The following is a 20,819-nucleotide window of genomic DNA, read 5'->3' as shown; positions in this document are numbered from 1 at the left end:
TTAGATTTTTTTTTTTTTTTTTGAGGTAGGATCTCTGTCTAGCCCAGGCTCACCTGGAACTCACTCTGTAGTTCTAGGCTAGCCCAGAACTCTCAGTGTTCTCCTACCTCTGCCTCCCAAGTGCTGGCATTAAAGGTGTACATCACCGTGCCCAACCTGAGTTTTGGGTTTTTGATGTGTGTTTAGTGCAACACAGGACACCTTGTGAGGTAGACATCACCAACCCCATTCTACAGAGGAGTCTCAGAAAGCCAGCCTGACCCCCCAAAGGTAAGCAGCTCGTATGGTAGGGCTGAGATTTAAACCCAGGATAGTTTGGCCCCATTGTGTTGTGCTGGCTCTTAGGACCTTTGTTTTATTTTTAATAATTATTTTATTTATTTATTTTTTGTTTTTTTTTTTCGAGGTAGGGTCTCACTCTACCTCATGCTGACCTGGAATTCACTATGTAGTCTCAGGGTGGCCTTGAACTCATGGTGATCCTCCTACCTCTGCCTCCTGAGGGCTGGGATTAAAGGTGTGTGACACCACACCTGGCTTTTAAGACATTTTATTATATTTTTATTTTATTTGAGAGACAGAGAGAGAGAGAGGCAGGTAGAGAAAGAGAGAATGGGTACGTGCCAAGGCCTCTAGTCATGGCAGATGATCTCCACACATGTGCGCCACCATGTGCATCTGGCTTACATGCATGCCGGGGAATCAGACCTGGGTCCTTAGGTTTCACAGGCAAGCGCCTTAAGTGTTAATCCATCTCTCCAGCCTAGGCCCTTTGTTTTTATCAGCCCCACATTTCAACTGAGAATGGAGTCATGGTAGCTACTGGAGACCCTGAAAGAATTCACCTGAGAGCTGCATCCTTTCTGGCCTTGTGGAGTACTGACCCACTTCCAGAATGCCTTGCATTAGGCCACAAAACAGCAGGAATAGTAGGGTGTGGTGGTGCATGCCTTTAATTCCAGCACTTGGGAGGCACAGGCAGGAGGATCCTTGTGCGTTTGAGGCAACCCCAAGAGTACGTGGTGAATTCCAAGTCAGCCTGGCATAGAATGAAACCCTACCTCAAAAAACAAAACAAAACACAAAACAGAAACAGAAACAAAACAAAACAAAAAACAGAATACAACACAGCACAACAAAACAAAAAACCCAAACAGGAGGAACGGCAAACCTATTTTTAAGGAAATCATATATCTCCATGGAGTCTCTAATCAAGGAAAACAACAGAAAATACACATGGCTGAGACGGATCACTTTCCCCCCAAGTGTATTTTTTTCCTGTGGCAAACAGTGTTTCAGATGGGATTTTGCAGTGGGTTTCCCAACAAGGCACATTTCCTGGCTCTTTTGCAGCTAGGTATGACAGACGATGAGAGCCAGCAAACGGGACGGGCAGATCTAATTTTGAATAATTTGTGGGTGGTATTCTTAAAGGGATGAAGGCTTGCCTCCTTCCTCTCCCTCCTCCATCCTACTGCATGGGTTGTACTCTGGAGGGAGCCGTCTTAGGCCACTCAAGCTGAGTGACAGCAGAGCTGGAAAATAGAAGAGGTGGGCCCACAGGTGACACTTCGTGGTGAAATTCAGTGTTAGCTCTGAAGGCCTCCCTCCACACTGTTAGCAAGACCGAACAAACATGTTCTTTGTGTATTCACTGTCCACTTGGGACTCTGTATGGCCAACCTGCCGTGGCTAGCTGGTGCTGGCGCTGGCTGTAGCTCCGCAATACAGAATGCTTGCTAACGTGTGAAAGAAAGGCTGTGGATTCAGTCCCAGCACCGACAGACTGGCAATATTCACGGTGGTTCTCACTCAAGGCCGGTACGTGTTATGTGTAGGTTTTAACTTTAAAAACATATATTTATTTATTTATTTAAATTTTTTAAAAAATATTTTTTATTCATTTTTTATTTATTTATCTGAGAGTGACAGACACAGGGAGAAAGACAGATAGATAGAGGGAGAGAGAGAGGATGGGCGCGCCAGGGCTTCCAGCCTCTGCAAACGAACTCCAGATGTGTGCGCCCCCTTGTGCATCTGGCTTAAGTGGGACCTGGGGAACCGAGCCTCGAACCAGGGTTCTTAGGCTTCACAGGCAAGCGCTTAACCGCTAAGCCATCTCTCCAGCCCCATATATTTATTTTTATTTAAAAGATGAGAAAGAGAGAGAGAGAGAGAGAGAGAGAGAGAGAGAGAGAATGAATGGGCACACTAGGGCCTCTTGCTACTGAAAACAAACTCCAGATGCATGTGCCACTTTGTGCATTTGGCTTTACATGGGTCTTGGGGAATTGAACCTGAGCCATCAGGCTTTGCAAGCAAGCATCTTTAATTGCTGAGCCATCTCTCCAGTCCTCTTTTCTTTTTTAAAATACTGTAGTACACTTTCTTTCTTTTTGTTTTTCATGGTAGAGTTTTCTCACACTAGCCCAGGCTAACCTGGAATTCATTATGTAGTCTCAGGCTGGCCTCAAACTCACAGCAATCCTCATACCTTAGCCTCCTGAGTGCTGGGATTAAAGGTATGTGCTCATGCCTGGTTCTTTTAAAAACATTTATTTATTTATTTGCAAGCAGAGGGGAACAGAGAGAAGACAGAGAGAGAGATACAGACACACACAGAGAGAATATGGGCACACCATCTCTCTAGCCCTGTAGTGCAGTATGTGATTTTTTAAAAAATAAGACTGATTGTTTTAGTTGAAAATATTATAATAGAAGCTGGAAAGATATCTTAGTGGTTAAAGGCATTTGCTTGCAATGCCTGCCAGCCCAGGTTCAGTTCCCCATTACCCACATAAAGTCAGATCTCAAAGTGTACCCTTGTTCTCTTTCTCTTTTTTAAAAAGATAATTCTTTTTTAAAAATTTTGTTTACTTTTATTTATTTGTGAGTGACAGACAGATCGAGAAAGAGGCAGACAGAGAGACAGAATGAGTGAACTAGGGCCTCCAGCCACTACAACGAACTCCAGATGCATGCGCACCCTTGTGCATCTGGCTTATGTGGGTCCTGGGGAAGTGAGCCTTGAACCGGGGCCTGTACGCTTCACAGGCAAGCGCTTAACTGCTAAGCCGTCTCTCCAGCCCTCTCCCTCTCTTTCTTAAATAAATAAATAAATAAATAAAATTACAAAAATAAAAGGACATCAGTTTTGCAAAGCAATTTTAAAGCCATAGCCTGAGAGGTTGGCAGGGCAACTGTGAGGAAACCCTCTGAGGAAACTGAGTCCTAGACAGTGTAGGCACTGTTGAGGCCCCAGGCAAGAAATAGAGGCCAGGATGGAGCCAGCCGCTGTGACCACACCCTGGTCCTCTCCTGTGCCGTGCTGCTTTCACGAGGGCACAAAGGGGACTCACCTGTGCATATAATCCCGTCACCTTCGTAATTCGGGTTACACTCGCACGTGTTGTTCTCCATACAGGTGGCGTGCACAGAACAGGGAGGCATGCACACCGGGAGCACAGCTGCAAGGAAAGAGATCACCTTTCACCCTGTGCCTGGGTGTGAAGAGTCGGCCTCACCTATGCAGTGTTCCTAGGACTCTTTTTCAGATATTTCCTAGATGCCCAGGAAGGGTCCCCTGCAGGGGGATGGGGGATTTGATTCTAGAATTAGCCCTTTTATAATACCTACAAGGTGGTTCAGATTACGATAGAGTGTTAACAGTGAGGGCAACCAATTAACACATTACCCCTCTACATGTGCCGGGAGGGAAGAACTTAGCAGATAAGCTCCTCTGGCCCTAAGGACACAGGGTTCCTGGTGGAGATGGACACTGGAGGAGAAATGTCACTGCTTTCCAAGGGCACTTCTGAGCTGCGGAGAAGCTGGAACTTTGGTAACAGGCTCAGAGAGGGCTGTGCCGTGCGGAAGCAGCCCGAAGCTGGGGGCTGATGCCCACGGAAGAGCTGAGCAATTATACCTTTCTGAGCCCAGGCAGGAAGAAATGCCACTTATTTACCCTTCACATCACAGGCCTTCTAGCACATGGGGAGTGGGATTTGAAGAGGCCTTAGAAAAGTCTAGAAAGGATCACGATCATGATGGCGCAGTACTGACAATGCTAATGGAAGCTCCTGTGTTTGATATAGTGGATTCAAACACTGGCCACTTCATCGCTGCCATCGCAGACCATCACAACAACCCTCCCGACGCAAAGTGCGTAACAGGTGCTTCTTGTTACAGACATGCTCCGAGAGGGCGGGATGCTTAAGGCTAGTCGTCACCAGATAAGCAGTGAGGTCAGGGGTGTCCTGGTCTTGAGACTCCACAGACTGAATTTCTCCTGACCCCACTGATGTCAGTGTCAGTAAACATCTGGGCCCAAGAGCCGCCAGAATGAGGCTCCCTTCTTGCACGATTATGTGATTCTGGGAGACACGCTAGTTTCATGGTTCTCAGTGAAATCTTTTCACCTGGTTTTTCTCCCATTCAGCAACCTACTGACTCAACAACCAGGGCCACAGTTGACATCATGGTTTCTAGGTAGAAATAGAAATACCTGGTTTATCTCTCTATTTTTCCTTCCTTCCTTCCTTCCTTCCTTCCTTCTTTCTTTCCTTCTCTCTCCCCCCACCTCTTTCTTTCTTTCTTTCTTTCTTTTTTGAGAGAGAGAGAGGATGGGCACGTCAGGACCTTCAGCTTGCTGTGAATGAACTCCTGATGCGAGCGCCCCCTTGTGCACATGGGCAACATTGTGCACTTACATCACTGTGTGTCTGCTACAAGGGACTTGCAGATTTGAACATGAGTTCTTAGGCTTTGCAGGCAAGCACCTTAACCATTAAGCCATCTCTTCAGCCCTTTTTATCTTTTCTTTTTTTCTAATGTAGGGTCTCGGTCTAGCCCAGGCTGACCTGGAATTCACTATGTAGCCTCACAGCGAACCTCCTACCTTGGCCCCTTCAGTGCTGGGATTAAAGGCATGTACCACTGCGCCTGGGTTTTTCTTTTTAAGATTATCACTCAGATCCCAACCTCACTTGGACCCCTTCAATAGGATCCTCTATACTAGAAGATTGTACTCTCATTTGGAATCCTTTGATAGGGTCTCCTGTAGCCGGGCACAGCCAGTGGCTGACCATTTCCCCAACAGACCTGTCTGAGTGTCACAGAAGTGGCCGGTCCATCCGCTTTCACAGAAGCACTGTCCAGAGCCTGTGATGCCATCGTCACACTGTCCATGCTCTGAGCAGCCGCAGGCTGTAACAGAAATAGAGTGCTCAGTAATCCAGCCCGCCTGCTGCAGCGCTTGGCGTGGGGCTACCACACCTCTGCCACAGCCATTCAGCCAGCTGTGTTCTCAAACTTTCAAAAACAAATAGCTCATCCATGGGCAGTCTCTGCTATGCAACAGGGCACAGGACAATCATGAGGTAGCAGGGCCCTGTTTGCATGGGGCATGGAGTCTAGGCCTAACCAGACCTTGAACAAGTGATGATAAATGTCATGGATGTTATAATCACAGGAGGACAGTGTCATGAGGCATGCAACAGATGGGGAAGGTAGTCTAATTAGGGGTCTCCTCGTGGAGAAACCTACTTAAAATAGAATTAAAAAGCACACACTGGTCCTAACACTTCTCGCCACCTCTAGCCTGGCCATGCCAGCCCCTCTTCACCAGCACCAGTCATGATCCGTGGCCACTTCCACCTTCCCAGTGGCGGTCCTGCTCCCTCACCACCTCTCCTGGAGTCTGTCTGTCACGGGTAGCCAGGGCACCTTTTCTCATCTGTGTCCAACACTTCTCTTTTACCATCTTTCATTGGCTGCCTATTGCAGCTCTTCCTGTCTTGGTTTCTTTGTTAACAATATTTCCTACCTCAAAACGATGAGATGAAAAACCATATATTCCTGGTATGCAGTAGGCAATCGATCAGTGTCAGTTATCAACATGTATGGGCTGAGTGACTTGTGACTGAGTATTGTTTAGCCATCCTTGGTGGCTCTATGGGCTGTGATGTTCAATTCTAGAGATGAGGCTCTTTTGAGGGATGAAAACTGGGAATCCAGCCAAGGAGGGGACAAGGGCAGAGAAGCGGCAGGTGGGAGGTGGGTGGAAAGAGGAAGGTGGATGCTCCCGGCTCAGGTGGATACACAGGTGAGGATGGGGCAAGAGGCGAGCACAGGGAGGCGGCACATACGCTGACAGTCAGGCCCGTATCTCCCTGGCCAGCACAGCTCACAGGCCGTCCCATTGAAGCCAGTGTTGCATTGGCACTGTCCCGCGGCCGAGTACTGATTGTGGCAGGTGCCCCGGTTATTGCATGGGGTATCTGGTCCTCCGGGGCAGGCTGTAAGAGATGAAGCAGTAGTGATCACATGGTTTCCCAGCCCTGGGGCAGCTCAGCACCCTTGTAAATCATGCTGTGGATACTGACATCTGCTAGTGGATATTTAGAGCAAGTCACTGGCCTTTGGAATACGAGTATCATGTGTCTGATCTGATGCTAACTTGGCAGGTCATAGACTAAACTGCGCACTGTAATTGGTGGTCAGGAGACTGAGGCTCCAGTAGGTTTGGACTGAGTGAGGGATATGCTCTGAGCTTTCTGGGCTGCTGAGCTCGAGACTATGGTGGTGATGAGAGTGATCATAATGACATAGTGGCTACTTGACCTACACCACATTATTAACATGAGGATCAAATGAGGCATAACTGAGACTATGTTAGAAATCCACAGGAGTGAGCACATTTAAGGGATGGCAGTGATGTTTTTAGTGTGCATGTATGTGTGTGTGGTATTCATGATTCTATGTGTGTGGGGTACACGTATGTGCAGGTGCTGTGCATGTAGAAGACAGAGGATGATATTGTGGTCCTCTTCAGGTGAACTCCACCTTGTTTTTTTTTTTTTTTCAAGGACCTGGAATTCACTATGTAGTCTCAGGGTGGCCTTGAACTCACGGAGATCCTCCTACCTCTGCCTCCCAAGTGCTGGGATTAAAGGCATGCACCACCATGCCTGGCATTTTTTTTTAAGACAGGGTTTCTCATTGAACTGAGAGCTCACTCACTGATTTGGATAGACAAGCTAGCCAGCAAGTCCCAAGGACTTTCCTGTCCCCACCTTCCTAGTACTGGGATTACAGGTAGATTCTACCATCGACCCATACTTAAAGTAAATACAAGGGTCTGAACTCAGGTCTTCATGCCTGTGTAGCAAGCAGTTTACCCACTGAGCCACCTTCCCAGTCCCTGATAATGATTTTAAAAAATATATATATTTTATTTATTTGAGAGTGAGAAAGAGGGAGAAGGTGGGGGGGGGGAGAATGGGCTTGCCAGGGCCTCCAGCCACTGCAAATGAACTCCAGATGCTTGCACCTCCTTGTGCTCTGGCTTATGTGGGTTCTGGAGAATCGAACCGGGATCCTTCAGCTTTGCAGGCAAATGCTTTAAACGCTAAGCCATCTCTCCAGACCCCTGATAATGGTTTTTATTGGTGGTCTGAGTGGTAGTGATGGAAGCGGGAAGCCTGTGTGGATTCATCCCGGCATGCTCTGGAGTAGGTTACCATGAGTGGTGTCCCCATGGCAGTGAAAGGCATGGCTTCTGGCGTCAGTGGGACCTTGTGCTGGCTTCTTAGCCTCTGCACGCTTCCAGTTCTCATCTAGCATAGGAGTCGGCAGTGCAAGCTGCTCTCCATGCGTTGCTATTAGGACCATATACTGAAACATGTGGGAAGTATCACTCAATAATGTGCCTACATACCATGTGTGATAGATGGGATGTTCCTTGAAGGCCTCTGGTACACAGATGCATTTGTTATTCATTAGAAGTCGTGTCGAGACACAGGGTTTCAAGATGGACCCAAACACCCCTTGGCAAAGAGCCAAAAGAGGGAGGACAAAGCTATACAGCCTGTAACCAGATACTCAAAGCAAATCATGGCCCACATGTATCAGTATATCATCTCTCAAAGATATAATCATGTCAAAGCGCTTACAAAGGCATTCTTATCAATGTTGTGGACACTGAATTAGCACCAAGAATTAAATACTCGGATGCTTTTAGCACCACAGGTGGTGTCTGTGTTCTAAATTTATTATTACTATTTTTTTGTAGTAGTGGGAATTGAACCCAGGGCCTCATGTATGCAAGGCAAACCATCTACCACTGAGTTGCATCTCCAGTCCTCTTATTTTGAGACAGGGTCTCACTAAGTTGCCCAGGATGGCCTTGAACTCACTCTGTAGTTTAGTCAGGCTTTAAGCTTGCGATCCTTCTCCCTCAGCCTCCCAAGTAGCCGGGATGACAGGCTTGTTGTATTCTAATGTCAAACAAGAAATCAGATGCAAAATACCTGTGCGGTAGGCTCCCAACTCAGTAGAACACAACATATACCAAATGAATAAGGCAGGAGAAAAGAGAGACACACAACTCTTCCGAGTGCTTGTCTGGAGCCTAGGAACCAGGGAGCTGGCATTTCCCCGCCTCCTTGGGACTTGGGGTCTTTTAGAAGCCGCACAGCGAGCTCCCACACCCTTCAAAATCGCGAGGAAGAAGGGGCGCCCTCACCCTGACAGTCTGGCAGGAAGTAGCCCTTGCAGCACCTGGGGATCTGGATGACCAGGGAGCATTGCTGCTGGCAGCCTTCCAGGTTCCTCCTGTAGGGCAGCAGGTGGTACAGACACTTCCGCTTCACACCCTAGGAAGACCAGGGAGATGCTGTAGGCGAGATGCTCCAGGGCCGGGCTAGAGCTCTCGTCTGCCCCCAGTGGAGAACCTCGGTACTGCTCAGGTCCAAAATCGGTGTCCCTGGAGACTGGCCAAGGGTGGGGAGAGAGGGAAGGGCAGAGCTAGAGCTCTGGGCTGGACCTGTGACCCTTGGAGCTGCTTGCAAAAGGCATGATTGCCTAGAGAGGGGGCGGGGGAGAGAGAGCTTCCATCATGCACAGCAAGGAGGGTGTGCGTCACATTTCATATTGAGGGATTGGTTTTGGCTGTGTGGTGATGAGGATGGAGCACAAAAGGTCTTGTGCTCGCTACCATCTCTGCTATCGAGCTACAACCTAGGCCTTTCACTATGGAATAAGCAATAAAACACCCCCATATTTCATGAGCACTTAGTGTTATTTATGTATTTATTTATTTGAGGTAGAGCCACCACGACCGTCTTCATCCTCTTTTTTAAATTAAAAAAAAAATTTTTTTAGGTAGGGTCTCACTCTAACCCAGGCTGACCTGGAATTCACTATGTAGTTTCAGGGTGGCCTCGAACTCACAGTGATCCTCCTACCTCTGCTTCCCGAGTGCTGGGATTAAAGGCGCGTGCCACCATACCTGGCTCCATCCTCATTTTTTCTTCCATCCTCATTTTTAATTACAATTTTTTATTTTTAAAATTTAAGCATATCCTCATTTTAAATTTAACTGTTTTTCTTAACCATGTAGAGAATTGTTATTCTTTGTTTTGTAGAGGTAAAATGTTTAGGTCATACATTTGCTTGTAACAAAGCTTACTGGGTTCTGACCCCATACCTGTGGATTACAAGACTGGCTGGTTTAACTACATAGCTTTTGAAACTGATTGCTTGCTTTCTCTGAGACTCTTTAGTAAAGTGGGGGTAAAACTAGCTTCCTGCAGTGGTATAATAAGGAATAGGGATAATATAGGGCCCAGTACACAGCAGCTTACATTATTTGGCCACTATTTTTTTTAATTTTCTTTTTATTATTATTATTATTATTATTATTATTATTATTATTATTATTATTTTCAGATAGGGTCTCACTCTAGCTCAGGTTGACCTGGAATTCACTATGTAGTCTTAGGGTGGCCTCAAATTCATGGCGATCCTCCTGCCTCTGCCTCCCTCCTGAGTGCTGGGATTAAAGACATGCGCCACCACACTGAGCTTTTTATTTCATTTTATTTATTTAGGCTTTTTGAGGTAGGGTCTCACTCTAGCTCAGGCTGACATGGAATTCACTATGTCTTCTCAGGGTGGCCTTGAACTCATGGTGATCCTCCTACCTCTGCCTCCCAAGTGCTGGGATTAAAGGTGTGCACCATCATGCCTGGTTTAATACCTAGCTTTTTAAACATTTTGTTTTGTTTTTCAAGATCTTTTATTTTATTTATTTATTTTTGATCTTTGAGCTTTCTTCTAGTAGGTCTATAATTCCATGACTTCTCTAGATTGTTCTTAAAGGTTGGGCATTAGGTTTGCATGTTGTCTGAGCTAACACTGATAATGTTCATTTCTTACCCCATGGGCACAGTTGTCAAAAGAATGGCATAAGTTACCCTTGAACATCACTCCCACAGACTCCCCTCCCCCCCGCATGCACACATACACTCACCCACAGAAGACTGAGGTCTGAAACAGAAACATCCTATGGCTCACTAAACGTTATGACAGTGTTCATAATTACCTTTGGTTTGCTCCATGTTGGGCATCTGGGAGTGTTGATACAGCTCCCACATTCTCCCTAGTGTGCAAGAGAAGAAACTTTAATATCAAGAATGTTGGAAATCACAAGGATAGCCCTTGGTTAATGTTTGCATGGGCTAATTAACTTAATCTTGATTAAGATCAGGGTATGAGAGGGAACATGCAAACAAACACTGCCAAGTTCGTCATGGAGAATTCCAAAGGTCTGTCTTGGTTTCTCAATTTTTTGGCTTAGATTTTTTTCTTTGGTTTTTCGAGGTAGGGTCTCACTTTAGCCCAGGTGGCTTAGGTTTTTGTTTTTTTTTTTCTCAATTTTTATTGACATTTTCCATGATTATAAAAAATATCCCATGGTAATACCCTCTCTCCCTCCTACTTTCCCCTTTGAAATTCCATTCCATTCTCCATCATATCCCCTCCCCATCTCAATCATTGTACTTACATATATACAATACCAACCTATTAAGTACCCTCCTCCCTGCCTTTCTCTTCCCTTTATATCTGCTTTTTAACTTACTGGCCTCTGCTACTGTGGCTTAGGTTTTTGAAAGAAGCTCCCTGCTGCACGGAGGTGGCCCAGAGCAGGCCCAGGGCAGTATGATAACCACACGTTGTCATAGTAAGAAATAAGACACAAGTATAATTCCAGTTTGGCCAATCACTTATTCTCTTTGAGCCTAGGTCTTATGATGCATTAAATAGGGACAATAATTATTGCTGTCATTTGACATTTAGGGAATTGGCAAGGGAAGCTAATTATCTGCAGAAAACCTGTGTGTGTATAAATATAGTTTGGAAGGAAGTTCAGGAGGCTAAAACAGAAAAGACAGTCGCTTGCATCTCATACTGTGGGTGTTATTCTAACAGTATGGCTTTATTCATTTCTTCTTCTTCCTTTTTTTTTTTTTTTTTGGTTTTTTGAGGTAGGGTCTCACTAGAGCCCAGGCTGACCTGGAATTCACTATGTAGTCTCAGGGTGGCCTCGAACTCATGGTGATCCTCCTACCTCTGCCTCTCGAGTGCTGGGATTAAAGGCGTGCACCACCATGCCCAGCTCTACTTGTTGTTTTTGAGGTAGGGTCTCCCTCTAGCCCAGGCTGACCTAAACTCACTCTGTAGTCCCAGGCTGGCCTTGAACTCACAGTGATCCTCTGCTTCCTGAGTGCTGGGATTAAAAGGTGTGCACCACCACACTCAACCTGGAATATTTGTTAAATGACTATGAGATATCAGGTAAACAAACTCTGCTGTATAAAATCACTTCCACTAGTTGAGACTGCATTTCCAAAGCTACACAGTGGAAGTGATGATAACTTCTCCTCCCACTATTGAATTACTGCAGGGTAATACAGGCACTGAGCAGAAGGCCAGCTCAAAGGTGGTTCTCAGCAAGTGGCACTGGACGGAAGAGTGAGTGAAAATGCTCAACCTTTGCCCTGCCAGTGTTGCAAAATGAGTGAATGGTTACATGAATGGAGGTGCACGGGACCTATGATAGTAGACTGAGCCATAAGAAATTGCTATTTTTACAAAACTTTTTAAAAATATATTTAAAATTTTTTTTGTTTATTTTAAAATTATTTTTATTTATTTATTTGAGAGCGACAGAGAAGGGGAGGGAGAGAGCGAGAAAGAGAGAACGTGCACGCCAGGGCCTCCAGCCACTGCATACAAACTCCAGACATGTGCGCCCCCTTGTGCAGCTGGCTAATGTGGGTCCTGGGGAATTGAGCCTGAAACCGGGGTCCTTAGGTTTCACAGGCAAGTGCTTAACCGCTAAGCCACCTCTCTCCAGCCCTAAAATATATTTTTTAATTTTAGTTTATTTCTTTGAGAGAGAGAGATAGATAGAAAGAGGCAGATAGAGGAAAGGGTATACTAGGGTCCCTAGCCACTGCAAACAAAGTCCAGACACATGCGCCACCCTGTGTATCTGGCTTATGTCGGTCCTGGGAATAGAACCTGGATCCTTTGGCTTTGCAGGCAAGTGCCTTAATGTGAAGCCATCTCTCTAATCCTAAAATTGCCATTTTATTGGCCCTATATTGTCCAGGATTTCTTTTTATATGACTTAATCTATCAGGAGCTCAAAAACTGTTAATTGAGAGGATAAGTGGATAGATTTATTTGAAAATGCCTGCCATAATAAATGGTCCACAGTCAAATGTAAAATATTTCCCATAGCCTTATGTATTTTGAGTACTTGGTCCCCAGAAAGTGGCAACTTAGAAAAGTTGTGGAGACTTTGGGAGGTGGAGCCTTGCTGGAGTAGGTGTGCCATTAGGGGCAGACATTGCAGTTTATCACTCTAGCTTACTCTGAACACTTTCTTCCCTCTGTGGTGACAAGATGTGACACCCTGGCTGCCTGCTCTGCTCTGCTTTCCTCACCATGATAACACTTCCCCTTGAAACTGTAGGTCAAAATAAATCCTTTCTTCCTATCAGCTACTGCTGGTCCCATGTTTTTTTTTCCAGCATTGAGAATGCAACTGCAACAGTATTCAAAGAACAGTTCCCTTAGGGATGAGGAATGAATGGATGGATGGGTGTGCATAAGCAAAAATATCCACGTGTGTCTGGCTAGGCAGATGCTTTGATTTTGGCCCTTAGGTCTCTTGGGTCCTGGTCTCAACTGTGATCTGCCTCTGTTTCACATCAGGGCCCATGCCGTATCTCAAAGGCTGGTCCTTGGCTGCAGGGTCTTTTACTGCAGTGGTAGTTTAGGACTGACCGAAACACTGAAGGTAGTAAATGTGTCACAGTGGCCTCCCAGGGTGGGATCCATCAGTAGACAGTCAATGCCATAGGCCATGCCACGGTCAAACAAGAGCCCTCGCTGTACGATCCTACACATTTGGTCATTGAGAAAGAGCTCGCCCTGAGAGAGAGAGAGAGAGAGAGAGAGAATATGAATGCATCTCAACCATACAACAAGTTTTCTCTAATTTCTCTTCTTCCCAGGACATATAACATAACAAGACTCAGAATGAACAACAAAACATGCCTATAGGGGGCTCTTGCCATCTGTTACAAGAGCCTGGACTGGCCAGGGTTCCCTCTGCTTTTCATATCTACTCCTAAAGGCAGAGAGAGGGAACAAGCTTGCTGTTAACAGAAGGAAAAGCACTTGTGGTTTGAATATGAGATGTCCCATAGGCTCATGTGTTTGAACACTTGGTTCCCCCCACCTCCCCAGCTGGTGGTGCTGTTTGGGAAGATAGCAGATGGAACCTGGAGGGGTGGAGCCTTGCTGGAGGAAGTAGGTCACTGTGGGCCGACCTTGAGGTTTTATAGCTTGGCTCATTTCTTGTTCTCTCCCTCTGACTGAATGCGATGTGACCAGCTGGTTCCCCACTCCTGCCACCATGCCTTTCATGCCATGACGAAATGTATTCCCTTGAAGCTGTAAGCCCTTTCCTTTCTTATGTTGCTTCTGGTCAGGTATTTGGTCATAGCAATGAGTAAAGGAACTAATCCAGGCACAGATGTCTCTTGACGTGGAAGTGGCTGGTGGTTCACTGTCCTCTGTCTACCCTCCTCCCAGGGATGAAGGGGTAACACTCACAATGTCATTGCCAGTTCCACATTTCACACTCAGCTCTGAGCCTTGCAGGGTCTTCCAGGAAGCAGCCCTGGGGAGATCCACGGCCAAAGCCTACAGGAGAGAGGGTGCCATGCTACTACCCTACACTGGGGCAGAAGACGGGCAGAAGGAGCTTTGCCAGGAAACCATTCGAGTGTAAATTTTCTTCTGAGTTGCATTAATTCAAGTTGAAAGCAGCAGTAGATGTAATCAAAAGGAAGAATGACCATGGGTGCCCTTGGGGCTAGACATTTCTTCCTGAGGGAACCTCTCAGCTAGCTGGGCTGGTTTCAACCATCCTTCTACCCCGTCTATGCCTGGGCATCCCGGAAGAGGCTGTCTTGGTATATGAAGCCAGTAAAAGGATTAGTAAATTTGACTGGGAAAAGACTCAGAGCACCATTATGTCCTGAATTGTGCTCCTCAAAAAGTTATATGGGCCTGCTGATGTTTGGCTAAATGCATGTATTATGCTCATGAAACTGCCCAGTAGGCATGTCTCTTAATGTTCATACCCATTTATTAATGCCACTCTCACTTTTGCTTAGAGAAGCTTCTTTTCAGATGGCAGTGACCACTAGGGTGACTCAAAAGGCACCATAGTGCTGAGAAGAGGTGACATAGGAATGGTCAGCACTGAAATATCTCTATCAAACCTTCTAAAGCTCAGAGTCTCTTGTGGAAGAGGTGGCGGAAAGAATGTAAGAGCCAAAGGAAAGGGTAGGACTGCTTATAATGCAATCTTCCAGACACAAATTGGCTTCAATGTCCATGACCTCACAGTATCTGGTACTAGCCACGTAAGACTCATACATAATAGGAGGAAAAGATGTTGACATAATAGGAGAAAAAGACTAATTGAGAGGGGAAGGGATATGACGGAGAGTGGATTTGTGAAGAGGAAAGTGGGGGAGGGGAGGTAATTATCATGGTTTATTGTCTATAATTATGAAAGTTGTTAATAAAAAGCTTAAAATAAAATAAAATAAAAAAATAGAAAAAAAAAACCCCGATATGGAACTTCTGCATCCCCCACCCCAGGCCTCAGAACATGATCTTATTTGGAAGCAAGATCATTTCCGATAGACTTAGATGAGTGAAGGTAATGCTGGAGTCGGGTGGGCTCTTCATCCCCTCTGAATGGTATCAGCAGAGGGAGCAGAGGAGGGGGACAAGGAGGAAGGGAATTCCCAATGAGGAGACCAGGGCCAGGTGGCTATGAGAAGATGGAAGCAGACTGGAGCCGTGCATCTAGAAACCAAGACAGCCAAAGATGGCCAGAAACCACCAGCAACGAGGAGAGACTCGGGGAGCGCGCGCCCCTTCGCAGCTCCCTGACAAAGCGACCTTGCTGATCCTTTGCTGGCAGGACCCCAGCCCGTCACGGTGAGGACACACAGTTCTGCCTTGTCAACCCGCTCGGTAAGTGGGGGCTTATTATGCAGCGCTAGGAAACAGTGCAGACGTTGTGAGTGAAGGGAAGTTTGGGGGCTGGGCCTCTTGGTGTAGGTGACCTCTGGCTTAGAGAATCATGAGTCCTGGCTGCCTCATTCCTACATAATCTGGATTCTTCCCCAAGCGCCAACAGCTGACTACATCAAGATGACTTTTGAGTTTCTGGATGGGGGGTGGGAAGAGAGAGAAACCATTCGGACCTATTGTCAGCTGCCATTCTGATAACAGATAGAAATGATGCTCTTCAGTATTGGGGTTGATCCAAGAAACAGAACCAGGTCAAGTGTCCTGCAGAATGGACCAAGCTGAGTGGTTAGAGGGGGACACCTGAGGCCACCCGCCTTTCCTTGAGGACACATGGGAAACTGCCAGGCTGTATCCTTCTTGCCCTTGTGAGTGTGTTTAAGCAGAATACCATGGAATCTCTGATCACGTGGAACTTCAGGTACTCCTTCAGCTTGTCCCTGTTGTTTTGGTTGAACAGGAAATCCTGCTGCTCCAGGGGGAGCGCTTGAAGGGCTTGGTCCGTGGGCCAGAAGACGGTGACCGGGGTGTGGATGGGGTCGGTGATGACACTCAGCAAGTCCGAGTCCTGAAACACAGGGAATCACCCCCAGCTGGTATGAACACAGGCCAACATGCAGCACGGCCCCATCATGCGGGCAGATGGAGGGTCTCTTTGAGCCGCTCCTCTGTGCTCTGTGGCTGGTCAGGACTAATGGCTCCAGAGACACAGCTAGAAGCAAGTCTATATCCCAGACTCACATGTCTTTTATTTTTTTTTTAATTTATTTGAGAGAAAGAGGCAGATGTATGTATGTGTGTGTGTGTGTGTGTGTGTGTGTGTCTGTCTGTCTGTCTATCTAGAGGGAGAGACAGAGAAAGAGAGAGAATGAATAGGCATGCCAGGACATCCAGCCACTGCAAATGAACTCCAGATGCATGTGCCACCTTGTGCATTTGGCTTATCTGGGTCCTGGGCAATCGAACCTGACTTTTTGGCTTTGCAGACAAGTACTTTAACTGCTGAGCCATCTCTCCAGCCCCTGACTCACATTTCTTAGAAAGTAAACCAGAAAGTTAAACTCCAGGCTTTTGTTAGTAGGAAAAACCCTTACATTTTAGCCAATATCTTTTTCTTTTTTTGCTATTCTTTTATTTTTAAGCTTTATTTTATCACTCTTATCCAACACATATCAGAAAGCATATCAATAATGCATCTTATAGGAAGTCAGTTTATAACAAAACTGAACAGGGCAACTATGTTTACAGAAAAAGTTTTCAGCAAAAAGTATGCAATATAGTCCATTGAAACACAGGGTTCATAATTTTTAGGTACACAGGAAAGTGTAAAGTAAAAGTCCTTTGCTACTCAGCAAGAAAATGCAAGTTTGAAAAATTTAAATGAAAATCAGAAATTCAGGGATTTGAGAAAAGAACCTCTTGCTACTTGTACACATATATCTATATTTATAGTCCTACTTAGTTATTAAAAAATGATTTTTACCAGGTGTGGTGGTGCATGTCTTTAATCCCTGCATTTGTGAGGCAGAGGTAGGAGGATCACTGTGAATTCGAGGCCACCCTGAAACTACAGAGTGAATTCAGGTCAGCCTGAGCTAGCGTGAGACCCTACTTCGAAAACCAAAAAAAAAAAAAAAAAAAAAAAAGTTTTTAACTTCTGAAAGACCAGTTTTGCACGTTTCTTATGTTTCATTAGATAAGCAAACCCTGTACTATAATGAGATATTCTTGAATGCATATAGACTTCTAAATCATGTGTACCTCCAAAAGAAATTGAAAGAGAAATATGGAAGAATCATTTTGAGAGTCTCTGTGACCTGGGTACATTGTAGACATTAAAAAAAAATTCCAACAGCTCTATGAAGTAGGTTTTATGATCTCCTCTTATTGAACTCTGGAGAGGTTTTCTAGCTCCTCCAAAAGTGTGCGTCCACCAGACTGAAGTACACAGCTTTGGGGTGACCGTCAAGTTTTGGAGGCAGGCAGGTGGGCAGAGATTACTTATCTGAAACGTCTTCCAAGGTCTCAATTTGAACATGTTAAAATTCCCATCTCTAACCAGCTTGCTGGAGTGTCCAAGACTCAGAACATTTGGGGAGTGGATTCTCTAATACAGAAATAGACTGTGCTCTGGGAGACACTAGAGTGGCAGAGATGTCTCTGCTGTCCAAAAAAAGTTTGGACTTACCTACAACAATTCCACCACAGCTGACAGACTACCATAACAAAGCAGAATTTTCTTTCTTTCTTTCTTTTTTTTATTTGCAAGGAGAGAGAGAGAGAGAGAGAGAGAGAGAGAGAGAGAGAGAGAGAGAGAGAAAGAAAGAGAGGGAGGAGACACACTGAGAGAATGGGTGTGCCAGGGCCTCTAGCCACTGTAAACAGACTCCAGATGCATGCACCCCCTTGTGCATCTGGCTTATGTGGGTACTGGTGAGTTGAACCTGGGTCCTTTGGCTTTGCAGGCAAGTGCCTTACCTGTTAAGCCATCTCTCCAGCCCCAAAGCAGAACTTTCTTAGACAGGGCATCCCCTTCCTCATCCCCCACATCATCTCCCTCCCCCGTTGGGCTTTCTCTACCTGTATTAACTTGCTGAACCTGATGTAGCCATGGTTTATTGCCACTGTCGTCAGATTTTGCTGCAAAGGAAAGAAAAGACATGAGTGCTTCCCTCAGACAGCTCACCAGGCAGTTTAACAAATGCTCAGCTGAATACACGGGAGGGAGGCAAGTGTCCCATGGAGGGAGGACCGTTCATGCCCATCAGCACCCACGCCAGCTCTCTCCTGCGTTGGCTTTTCTCCATCATGGGGGCTGGAAAGTAGGCTCTATGTTTACCAGACTCCCTTGCAGATAGAACCCCACAGATGACACAGGACCAACTGAGCAGACAGACACACTGTGGAAGATCTGTTGGTGAAAAGGAGTCACATGAGGGACACCAGCCCTTCTGAAGCATGGTGGTGGGGACATCTACAGTCCTGCCTCTGGTTGGTTCCCTGGGTAGAGGGTCTGGAGAGGTAAATTTTGCAGGGTCATGGCAGTGAGAAGAGCTCTCTGGTGAAGGGAGGGGGTCTGTGGTAGTTTGAATTTATGTCCTGCAATAGACTTAGGACCTTCTATTAAAGCTTATAACTTGCAGTTCTGGCCGCCTGGCTGGAGGAGGTGTCACTGTGGGTGGATCCTGAGGTCTAGCCCCAGGGTGGGTGTCACTGGGGGTGGATGTGAATTCTAGCCAAAGGTATGCACAGTACTTGAGCTCTGTCTGGGGTCCCCTGCTGTCTGGGCCTGAGTGTGCCTTGCTTACTTTGTTGTGCTGCTGTGGGACTGTGTCTGTGAAAGGGGGCCAGCTTCTTCTGCCATTATGGAAATTACGCTGGCTCTGTACACCTGGAATAAACCCTATTCCTCTCATAAACTGTGTCTTGTTTGAAGGTTCATGCCAGAAACATGGAACTGACTTCCAGAGGGTCCTATAGTGAGAATGGCTCTTAGGTGAAGGGAGAGGGTCCTCTGTGGCAGGATTCTCTGAGCTGCTTCATTCCCACCTGCACAACGTTTAAATAACATTCTGGCCTCCAAAGAAATTTGGTGATATTAGATATATCTTAGGAAACTTGTCTTTGTATAAGCAAGATATAGATACAGTGGGTTCTGAGGTCTGCAATGGGGTTGAGGAAAGAGCATCACAAGTTCAAAGTCCGTCTAGGCTACAAGAATGAGTTCAGGCTGCGGCGTGGTGGCGCATGCCTTTAATCCCGGCACTCGGGAGGCAGAGGTCGGAGGATCACCATGACTTCAAGGCCACCCTGAAACTCCATAGTGAGTTCCAGGTCAGCCTGAGCTAGAGTGAGACCCTACCTCAAAGAAACAAACAAAAACAAAACAAAACAAAACAAACAAACAAACAAAAAGAATGAGTTCAAGACCAGCCTGGGAAACTTAGTGATACTCTATCTCAAAACAGAAAATAAGAAAACAAGGCTGGCGATTTAGCTCCATGATAGAACATTTGGCAAGTATATGCCAGGTTTAATTCTATTACTTCAAAGATAAAATAAATATTAAATAATGAATTAAATAATAAACATTAAAGTATTTGCCAGGTTCAATCCTAGTACTACAAAAATAAAATAAATATTACATGGCTTCCTCTATCCATTTATTCCAGGCTCTCTCATTCATCTATCTGTCTGTCTGTCTGTCTATCTATCTATCTATCTATCTATCCATTTCCTTTTTCCTTTCCTCCCTCCCTCCCTTTTCTTTCTATCTTTTTTTTTTTTTTTTTTTAAGAAATAAAAGCCACTGTTGTCTTTATAAAACACAGAATTGTGCTGCTGCTGTTGGTTGCTTCAGAAGGAACTGTACCTTACAGCTGCTGGGGTCACTTCACAGTGGACTGGACGAGGTACAGCTCATAGCAGGACACAAACACAAGTCTCAAAGGGAAACAAATGCAAACAAGTACACAGCTGTGGGGATTCACGGACATTTCCCCATCCATGCTGGACTTGAGAGGGATTAAAAAGTTTAGAAAATAAAGTGAAACCCGGAGTAGTCACACCTGCCCACCACATGGCTGCTAAATGCGACATCACACACCAATCAGGCTGGACTGTGTGCGCAGGAAAACCGTTTCATTTTTCCTTATTGCTACTGCACCAGAGGACTCGGTGCATTCAGACACACGGTCTTCACTTGTACAATTCTTGGAGAGTTTCCCATTTCCCTTGTTAAGAAGGAAATCTGCCTGGCCCACCTCATTCTGTTCTGTTTGGAGCCCATTCTTTCCATTCCCTTTCTGGGCTACTGAACAGCAGCCAGAGGTTCTAGGTCAGTAGGAACAGAGTACGGGCAGAGCACCAACCCAGCCTCTCTCCCGGCCCAGGGAGAAGCCAAGTCCTAGTAAGTAAGAAAGAGAAAACCAGAAAAATCCCTCTTTCTCAGTCTGCTTAAAAGGCCAAGTAGGGCCGGGCGTGGTGGCGCATGCCTTTCATCCCAGCACTCGGGAGGCAGAGGTAGGAGGATCGCTGTGAGTTTGAGGCCACCCTGAGAATACAGAGTGAATTCCAGGTCAGCCTGGGCTAGAGTGAGACCCTACCTCGAAAAACAACAACAACAACAACAACAACAAAAAGGCCAAGTAGGAAAGAGTGCCCTTCAAGTCCCTGCTATGATCCCTGCCCAAGGAAGGCATCTTAGCTACCATACTAGATTGGCCTAAGCCCACTAAATAAATAAAAATAACTTTCCCCAGCAGTTTCCTCTTTCTATCTTTTTATCTTTCTTTTCTTCTCCAAATCTATGTAGGCCATCTGCCCTTGCGAGCACTAAAGAAAAACTTACA

At 45.9% G+C, this 20,819-nt stretch overlaps 1 protein-coding gene across 1 annotated transcript in view; it reads right to left on the bottom strand.

Annotated features, from left to right (window-relative positions):
- Window positions 1-20,819, bottom strand: part of Stab2 (stabilin 2) — a 183,156-nt gene that overhangs the window by 23,575 nt on the left and 138,762 nt on the right. Inside the window, exons 50-58 of the mRNA XM_012948648.2 lie at window positions 18,049-18,108; window positions 15,860-16,036; window positions 13,972-14,061; window positions 13,138-13,284; window positions 10,385-10,441; window positions 8,525-8,654; window positions 6,147-6,296; window positions 5,101-5,205; window positions 3,360-3,467 (exon numbers count right to left, since the gene is read on the bottom strand). Of these exons, the coding sequence (XP_012804102.2) occupies window positions 3,360-3,467; window positions 5,101-5,205; window positions 6,147-6,296; window positions 8,525-8,654; window positions 10,385-10,441; window positions 13,138-13,284; window positions 13,972-14,061; window positions 15,860-16,036; window positions 18,049-18,108 (1,024 nt within the window). The remainder of the gene's footprint in view (window positions 1-3,359; window positions 3,468-5,100; window positions 5,206-6,146; window positions 6,297-8,524; window positions 8,655-10,384; window positions 10,442-13,137; window positions 13,285-13,971; window positions 14,062-15,859; window positions 16,037-18,048; window positions 18,109-20,819) is intronic.

Source organism: Jaculus jaculus, chromosome 6 (genome assembly GCF_020740685.1).
Source record: "Jaculus jaculus isolate mJacJac1 chromosome 6, mJacJac1.mat.Y.cur, whole genome shotgun sequence".
NCBI classification, from domain to species: Eukaryota; Metazoa; Chordata; class Mammalia; order Rodentia; family Dipodidae; genus Jaculus; species Jaculus jaculus.
This window is presented reverse-complemented; position numbering and strand designations above follow the sequence as displayed.